General features: G+C 41.2%; 1 protein-coding gene across 1 annotated transcript; it reads left to right on the top strand.

The window, feature by feature from the left end:
- The first annotated feature begins 6638 nt into the window (after positions 1-6638).
- fzd7b (frizzled class receptor 7b) lies at positions 6639-9544 on the top strand. Its single transcript, XM_053499198.1, has 2 exons — positions 6639-6976; positions 7209-9544. Exon 2 carries the CDS (start codon positions 7210-7212, stop codon positions 8863-8865), a length of 1656 nt encoding a protein of 551 aa, XP_053355173.1. The 5' UTR covers positions 6639-6976; position 7209; the 3' UTR covers positions 8866-9544.

Below are 9544 nucleotides of genomic sequence, written 5' to 3'. Positions count from 1 at the left end.
ATGGCAATAGAATTTACTGAATGTACTGGATGTTCAGGGTATTATTACATCTATGGAGTTTTATCTTACTGATGAGACAGCCATATTCCAGGACTCAGATTGTGAATGAGTGGTTCTGGGAGCAAGAGGAAATCTTTTTTTTTTTCTTTTTTTCTTTTTTTACACATAAACTGTAATCAAATGTTACGGTGATTGAATTAAATCTTTTGCATCCAGTATATATTGAACACTGTTTTTTGAGTTAGCCCTTGTGTTGGATTTGCTACTTTTCCTCCAAGCTAAAATCAATCTATGCTTATGATAAAATAGACTTTACTACAGGTTAGTGAACATAAGTAGCTATCTAAAACTGACTAGCTACACTACAAGCTATTGGGAAAATCATAGCTAACATAACTAAAACTACTCAATTTTACCAGCTAATCTGCATCCAAACCACTATATAGGTAAAGCTAGTTAAATGACAAGCCGATAAATGGCAAGCTAACTACAAGTTACCTATGACATAAAATAGCAAAATTACAGCGAAACTGCTCACTTGTATATTGTGTATATTGTGTCAAACTAAAAGATATTTGTCTTTGATTAAACTAGCATTCTGAGAAAGTTAGATATAGCTATTTACACACTTCAGCTAACTGACTCTGTAGCTAACTTCTCAAGCTATGAGCCTCTTGTGATTTATAGCAGTTAAGTTGCAGCCAAATGACAAGTAGCTAGCTACACTACAAACTCAAAAGAAAACGGCTAGCTATGTTAAAAAAAAGGTAACAACTAAACAGACAAACTGCCATAAAGCTTTATTTACAAGCTAATCAGAAAAAGTGGCTAAGTACTGTCATTGAATCAATTTTACAAATATAACATGTCGAGTTATTCAGTTACTCATGAGTTAAACTAGCTAAGTAACAAAACCAAAGTACATTTGGCTATTAAGAAATATTAGCTAACTATAGCTAACTGGTGCTAATTTGTTATCAACTAAGGATTGTATTTTATTGCACTGCTAATTTTAGGCATAAAATAAAATTTTAATGCTTTGTAGTGTATGCCATTACAAAGATTTTGCTTTTCTATCAGCCATAAAAAAGTAACTTAACAGCAAAACCATCATTAGATCAGCTAGTTACTAAAATCCCCGGTATTTCTAAAATAGCTAACATCTTTTATTGTAACTAGCTACTCTATATAATTGTGTAACACTAAAAATAGTCATTAGATCACTACTTGTCTAGCTATTTTTATCCTGCTACTTGGTGGAAAAGCCACTAGTTACTAAAGTCCCTGCTATTTTAAAAATAACTAACAACTCTTATTGTTACTAGCTACTTTATATAATTGTATTACACTACAAAAAGTCTTACTGGCCTAATGAGAGATATGAGATGAAAGTTGCACTGGAATCCTTGTCTCTCATCTACAGAGATTTGGGGAAAAGAAGGAGCGGAATTGAGTGGGAGTGGATGACAATGAGGATGGATAGGAAGATGAAAAGAGTGTGTTAGCACTGGTGGAAGGAGAAGGCTAAATGCTTGTACATGGGGCCATCATCTGGCTTTTGTCAGCTCCACTTTCTCAGAGATGGAATGCAAAATAACAGAGGCCTAATCTAGAGTGAGGGAACGAGAGACAGAAAGAGCGGTGTGAGGGGGGTGATAAAAGTAAAGGGAGGATGAAGTACTGAGAGAACAAGAGAGGTAGAATATTAAAATAACTTTGTCCAGGGAGTGATCTGTGACATACAGTACATATACATATTTCCAAATATACAGAATGTATATGTCACAACACACACACACTTGTTACCGTTCACAGGTTTCACACTTACTGTATACTGTATACTTAGGTGCTCCACAGAGTTCTGTCTTTGGACCAATCATACTTTACTCACCTCTATGTACAATGATAAATATGGTTTATTTTAAGACAAAATGACTAACTTGTGAATCTTTTAATACTGCGAACAGCAAAAACAGTAAACTGTGGACAGATTTAATCCATCTGGAGCCTAGGGCATGTCTCTCCACCCGCTTACCTTGCTCCTTCCTGGGAAACATTTAAAAAGCAACCCCCACAAGATCATCATGATGATGATCAACATTGAGCCACTGATGTGTTGTGCATGTTAAAACAAGCGCAGAGGAGAAAAAAAAATGCCATATGGTTACATGTGTGTTTGACAAAGCGCAAGAGAGCGTGAGAGAGAAAGAGAGACGAAAGAAATGGTGAGCAATCGTGATGGACTGAGATCAGGTAAAATGTATACCAACCTGTTACCAATACTATACACAAGGCAGGGGGCTGGTGTGCACAGTTTTGCCTAAAATGGAGTTGCCCTGGCGGCTCTGTTTGACTTTTCGGCCTGCTCTGTTTACCCGCCAGTGCTTCAGCTCTGGTCCTGGGAGAGAACTGAATGAAAGAGAGAGATTAACCAGAGTGCACGAGGCCGCTTGCGGTGATTTATCACTGATTAAACAGGGCTGCCATGCCAAAGTTTTAACAGATGCTGAACAAACAACAACAAATCAAGACTTAATGATACTACATGCACTGTTACAAACATTATAACATTATGCAAAATTCTTTATTCAAATTTAATCCTGTAAGTAGTGTGCCATAATCTGGATTTTTTTTTTTCTTTTTGCTTGAACAGTGCCAGAAATTAAGACCGTTTCCACACACAATGTGACAAGAAGGATTGGAATTAAACAGCTGTGTGTCCATATGAAAACCACTTGTTAGTGAGACTCATCAGAAAAAAATGCTTCTGTTTGCAAAGGAGCATAAAGAATGGACTTTGATGCAATGGAAAAACGGTGTGGTCCGATGAGTGCAGATTGACCCGGTTCCTGAGCAATGGGCAAACCAGTGTGAGAAAGGAAGCACTCCTTATGGATAGTGGACACTCTACAAGCCCCTAAAGATAGTGTTATGATATAAGGTTACTTCAGTTGGTCAGGTCTAGGCTCAGCAACGTTATGTCTCAATAAAATCAAGTCAGCTGACAACCTGAAGTTACTGAATGACCAGGTTATGAGATCAATAGATTTTTTTCTTCCCTGGACTTAAATTGTGAATGGATGGCTCTGGAAGCACAAGGAATCAGTTTCATACATGAATAAACCACATACTGTAATTAAATCAAAAGGTAGTAGAACAAAATTGTAGTGTAGTTGGTGAGGCAGTGTATCTGTATCTGTACTTGTACTGCATGTGGACGTAAACCTGAAGTAGCTGTGGTCTGCCTTGAAGGATTTTTTGGTCGTTTCGTTGTTTTTAATGAAAAAAGCGCCCTAACCGTGTTAATGGTTTGTTCCAAATAATACATTTGTATTCAGTTATATTTCTTTACATAATGGGGATTATCTACTGGAATGCAGGCCACATAAGCATGAGTACGAAAGGCCAGAAAGAATCTGCAGGGAAATAACAATGCATTGTTGAGGATTCAGCCTCGACGTGAGAATTACTCTGAATTGCATGCTTTAGAATCCAGGCATATTAGTGGTTAATGAAGGACTTGTGTCCTTTCATTGACCTTTGGAAGAGTGTAAGAGTAAGTATCACAGTAGAGAGAGAGAGGCAGTGTGAAGTGCCGTGAAGACTGATTTACAGGCACTTAATTACAGTTCAGAAATACTTTCAAATCCAACATCCATGAATGTACTTCTCTGAACCATAACATGTTTTTTGTGTTAAAAACTTTGACACAGGCTGATCCATCCAAATCCCAAGCACATGGGCCCATAATATTTTTACAGATCAAACCAATTCTTTGTATGTTCTCATTACATGCCTCAGGGACATAACATTTTTTTGCCATTTCTATCACACTCTCCACATGTTTTGCTTGTTTAAACTAACAAGAGAGTGCACGATTCACCTTTTCACGACTATAAGCCATGCATATTGTCGTAATCTCGTTTGCAGCACAGGAAGACCAAATGGTGGTCTGGCACTGAGGAAGCTACGGAGCAGTGTGAAAAATGACACATTGTTGTCATGCATGTGTGGGAAACGGACAGACGTTCATTTGTATATGACCCAACTTTTCATTTATAGGTTTACTAGGGCTCACTAATGAACATGAAAATTATGCGAATTTAATGCCATGGCCTTTACAGTACCCAGTCTCAACCCAATCATAAAAACAGCATCTCTTTTGGAATATCCTTTGGAAGAAAGTGAGTTCATCATTCCAGTACAGGTGCAGTTGGAAAATCTAAGCCAAGGAGCTTAAATGAAAGCTGTTCTATTGGGTTTTTCCACGCGCAATGAAAATGAAAATAACTAAAGGTATTCTTGGATTACGATGTCTTTGGAAAAATAAAGGAAACACGATCTACTGTATGTTCTTCTCTTTCGTGATCTATTTTAGAATGCTTTTTGTGTTGAAACAGTTTCCAACTGGAGTAAAGAGAGGAAGACTGGAAAATAAGAAAGGACAAGCTAATTCTTGGACAGTTCACAAACATGGACTAGACAGCAAGGGCCCAAAGTTAATCTTTTCTGCACGGTTCTGCAAGAATGTCCGCATACCATATAATTTTCTCAACGTTGTTGATTGGGGTGTACTTGGATGCTGCTGTCCAGCGAGAAACCCAGGCGCGGTTTGACTGACAGCAGTAAATTCCGCCTTGTCACCAGGATGAACCACAGACAGAGTTTGACTCTGGGCAGAAAATCCCACAATGTCCTGCCACAGCAGTTAGCTGGAGTTAAAAGAATCTGCCGTTGGACCATGCTGGCCCTTCCCCACTCTGGGAGGAATGGCCAATTTGGTGACAAAGCATTTACAGGCAAAGCTATATAAGCTCAATACTTTGTTTTACTGCATGGCTAATGACTGCTGTTTATTGCGAAACGCACTCAAGAAAACAAGTACATCAACTAATCCCCTGAAAGTCAATAGCTATGTATCATGTAACCATGTTATAAAAGGTTAATACTTCGTAATCTAATTACTCTAATTAGTGATAGTTTTTTTTTTGTCACAAATTCGAGTCTGTAGCTGGTCCTAACACACCACAAAGATGTATTAAATCTTCCTGCACCTAGTGCTGCTATAAATATAACCTTTATTGCTGTCTCGATCTCTGCTCTTTAACACGTTTGAACAGCAATTTTTCAAACTTGAGCACACATATTTTGCAGTCTCAAGCATTAATCTTGCAAATCTTTCTTTTGTTTTGTTAATATGATAACTTACTGCCTGTTTTTTTTTTATGGCTTTGGAGTGTATACTGTGAAACAATAGTGCAATTAATCCATCAAGGTTTTTCGAACAATAGTTATATAGTGTAGTGCAAATGTTTCCACACCCTTACAACCAGGTGAAGAAGTGGCTTTCCAGTAGTAATATACCATATAATCAGGCATCTTTTATGAGATTTCTGTTTCATTTTTGTTAATATATTGTTAACTGAGTGGCTGCTGGGTATGACCCGAAGAAGGACTTACTGTGCATGTTCTACTCCTGGATTTCATCTGGGTTCTTCAGTTTAACATACATCCCACAAATAGAACAATAGGTAACTTGGCAGGTCTAAGTTGCCTCTGGGTGTGTGTGTTCCTGTCTTATGGCATGTGTTCTCATGATGGCATCTGGATCTACCACAAGCCTGACATAGATAAGGAAGATGAAACCAGAAAACCTTTTGTTTAGTTTTTCAGCCAGGAAGCATATTTTGCTGCAAACTCATTTGCACTGTTTTGTACACTATATGGACAAAAGTACCTGGTCAAACCTACAGTGACATTATATTCAAATACATATACTTTAATATGGATTTGGTCACTCTCTTTTGCAGGTATAACAGCTTCCACTTTTCTTGGAAGGCTGTCCACATGATTTTGGAGTGGTTCTGTGGCATTTTGTGCCCATTCATTCTATAGAGCATGAGGTCAGGCACTGATGTCGAACGATTAGGCCTTTCTTGCAATTTCCATTCCAGTGCATCCCAAAGTTGCTCAGAGGGGTTGAGGTCGGGGTTCTGTGCGGGCCAGTCAGGCTTTTAAACACCAAAACTGAACTCATTCAACGATGTCTTTATAGTCCTTGCTTTGTGCACTGGGGCACAGTCAACTCTCAAAATGAGCACATTATTATAATTCTTTGGTCATAGAAACAACTGAAAACAACTAGAAAAACACATGATCCTGTGTATCTGTGCTATTTATTTACCCAAACGTTTATTTATTTATTTGTCATGTCTAGGTAGTTGGTTAAAATGAACAAAAATTTAGTTCATATTGCCTATTTTGTGCTGAAAAAGGATGTCACTTTATACTGCACAACCCTGAGCCCTAGGATAGGATAAGTGGTTTGATTGAAACACCTATTTAATAATTATGACCAATTTCATTACTCATTATACAAAAAGAAATCACTCATGTTTTTTTTTTTTTTTCTTAAATCCCAAAAATTTAGCACACATTTCAAAGCCTGGTCTTTTCGAGTAGCCACGCCCACACCGACACGCTCCCATTTATCCAATGAGGAATTGCACGCTAGGAAAAACAAAGCCTCTGATTGGCTAGATCGCGGTAATGGTTTCAAGGCGCCCCGTGGAGCCGCGCCGCGTGCTGAAGCGTGAATGAGGGAGGAGGTGGGAGGCTGGAAACCGTCTGCCCTCAGCGCGAGGCCAATGTGGATTCAGTGGAACGGCTCGAGAGCGAGGCGGCGGACGCGCGTGACCAGTTTCTGAGGGGAAACTTCAACACCGGCGTCGTTGGAAACCGAGCGCGCGCTGAGCAGGAAGGAAGGAAGGAAAGAAAGAAAGCGCAACAGTTCCTCAAAAACTACAATGAAGTCGCGAAACAAGGGTACGGATACCTGAGATTTGTGTGGAAAAAGCACTAAGTTTGTGAATAACGTTCCGAGAGGAAGAGGAGGAGGGGGTCGACTACTCTTCATCTTCAACCGGGGACATACCTAGTTACTGAAACTGATTTTCATCGGATTCGCGTTTTTAAAGTAAGTCAATGGGTCTTAATCTCTGATACTAATTACATAGCAAATGTTTGGTGAATGCATTGTGTAGTTAATGGGCTACAAGAGCACTAGAACGCAATGATTGAATCCCAAATGGCTCCCTGGTGGACATGGGGTGCACTGCATAGGGTGCACGAGTGCCAATATTTTTGCACGTTTGTACCTTTAGTCATGTATGTGTGCGCATGTTTTTTTTTTTTTTCTTCTTCCCCAGGATGGCGGTTTGGAGCCAGACGGTGGTGCGCACACTCACAGCGTTTCTCCTGCTCCTCGGCTCGAGTTCTGGTCAGTACCACGGTGAGAAGGGGATCTCGGTTCCAGAGCACGGTTTCTGCCAGCCGATCTCTATTCCTCTGTGCACGGACATACAGTACAACCAGACCATCATGCCGAACCTCTTGGGTCACACAAACCAAGAGGACGCTGGTTTGGAGGTGCACCAGTTCTACCCGCTGGTTAAAGTGCAGTGCTCTCCGGATCTTAAGTTTTTCCTGTGCTCCATGTACGCGCCTGTGTGCACCGTGCTGGAGCAGGCCATTCCTCCGTGCCGCACTCTCTGTGAGCGGGCGCGACAAGGCTGCGAAGCGCTCATGAACAAGTTTGGCTTCCAGTGGCCCGAGCGACTGAGGTGCGAGAACTTTCCGGTGCACGGAGCGGGAGAGATCTGCGTCGGACAGAACACTTCGGACCCCAGTAAGCCGACGTCCGAACCACCGCCAAATGTTGAGGAGAATTACACGCCACGCATCCCTGATAGGTCGGATCACCCTTTCTCGTGCCCTCTTCAGCTTAGTGTGCCTTCCTACCTCAATTATAAATTTTTGGGAGCCAAAGATTGCGGTGCACCGTGCGAACACGATCAGCCGCACGGACTTATGTACTTTAAAGAGGAAGAGGTGAAGTTTGGGCGCCTTTGGGTTGGGATTTGGTCCATACTGTGTTGCGTGAGTACTCTTTTTACAGTGCTCACGTACCTTGTAGACATGCGGCGCTTCCGTTACCCAGAGCGTCCTATCATCTTCCTGTCTGGCTGCTACTTCATGGTGGCCGTGGCCTACGTCACTGGGTTCCTCCTAGAGGACCAGGTGGTGTGTATTGGAAAATTCGGGGACAGTGGCTACAAAACAGTGGCGCAGGGAACCAAAAAAGAGGGATGCACAATCCTATTCATGATCCTCTACTTCTTTGGAATGGCCAGCTCTATTTGGTGGGTGATCTTGTCTCTGACCTGGTTCCTGTCTGCTGGCATGAAATGGGGACATGAAGCCATCGAGGCCAACTCACAATACTTCCACTTGGCAGCGTGGGCGGTACCTGCCGTGAAAACCATCACGGTGCTGGCGCTTGGCCAAGTCGACGGTGATCTACTGACTGGTGTTTGTTTTGTAGGCATCTACGACGTGGCCGCTCTGCGTGGCTTTGTTCTTGCTCCTCTTTTCATCTACCTCTTCATCGGGACGTCATTCTTGCTGGCCGGATTTGTGTCCCTCTTCCGCATCCGCACCATCATGAAGCACGACGGCACCAAGACCGAGAAGCTGGAGAAGCTCATGGTGCGCATCGGCGTCTTCAGCGTGCTCTACACCGTCCCGGCGACCATTGTCATTGCGTGCTACTTTTACGAACAGGCCTTCCGCGAGCAATGGGAGAAGACGTGGCACATGCAGACATGCAAGCGCTTTGCCGTGCCTTGCCCGAACAGTGATTTCGCGCCCATGTCCCCGGATTTCACCGTTTTTATGATCAAGTACCTCATGACCATGATTGTAGGGATCACATCCGGATTCTGGATCTGGTCTGGGAAGACGCTGCAGTCGTGGCGCAGGTTCTACAAGCGTCTCGGAAGCGGGCAGGGCGAGACGACTGTGTGAATTTAAAGACTGGCTGGCAGACAGACGGACGACGTGTCTCAGAACTGCAGCATGGATTTAAAAAAAAAAAAAAAAAGACCTCAGAATTGTATGACGTAAGATGCCTACAGGAGGATTTTGCTCAGATAATCCACCCACACCAAAAATATCACCTTGTGACACTTAAATACTTGAACTTTTGGCCCTGACTGTCTACACTTTTTTTCTACAGCTTTTGCTTGACTTTTTAAAGGCTTTTTTTTTTTTAAGAAAAAGTTCTGTGCCTTTGTTTAAAAAAACAAAACAAAAAAAACCCCACAAGCTTTTTGACATTGTAATGGCGAGAGGATCGTCTCCGCAGTGGCCAAAATTTTATATTTTAATCTTTTGTCTTATATATTTTTTGTCTAAACCCTGTATGTTTATTTCATCTTTTTTTTGGCACAGCTAGTGCTGGATTTAAGTAATGTTCTTTAGAACTAGATACATTCATTTCTTTCAACTGTAAGACTTCATGAGTTTTATAGTTTAGTGAAGAATTCGAAATGTTAACAGGAGAAAGACAAATCCTGTTTTTTTTTAAACGTGATATTACTGTTTAAAAGACATTACCTGTATTTATTGAAAGTAATCTCATTTTTAAGTCCATACTCTCCTTGCAGCAGTTTCACTTAATAAAGTGAGTAGATTTGTAGAAATA

The sequence above is a fragment of the Clarias gariepinus genome, chromosome 6 (assembly GCF_024256425.1).
Source record: "Clarias gariepinus isolate MV-2021 ecotype Netherlands chromosome 6, CGAR_prim_01v2, whole genome shotgun sequence".
Classification (NCBI taxonomy): domain Eukaryota; kingdom Metazoa; phylum Chordata; class Actinopteri; order Siluriformes; family Clariidae; genus Clarias; species Clarias gariepinus.
The sequence above is the reverse complement of the archived record's forward strand: the minus strand, read 5'-3'. Positions and strand labels throughout refer to the sequence as shown.

Bases quoted from the DNA above. Each gene is read 5' to 3' on its own strand.
- fzd7b (XM_053499198.1), top strand. From the start codon at position 7,210: ATGGCGGTTTGGAGCCAGACGGTGGTGCGCACACTCACAGCGTTTCTC.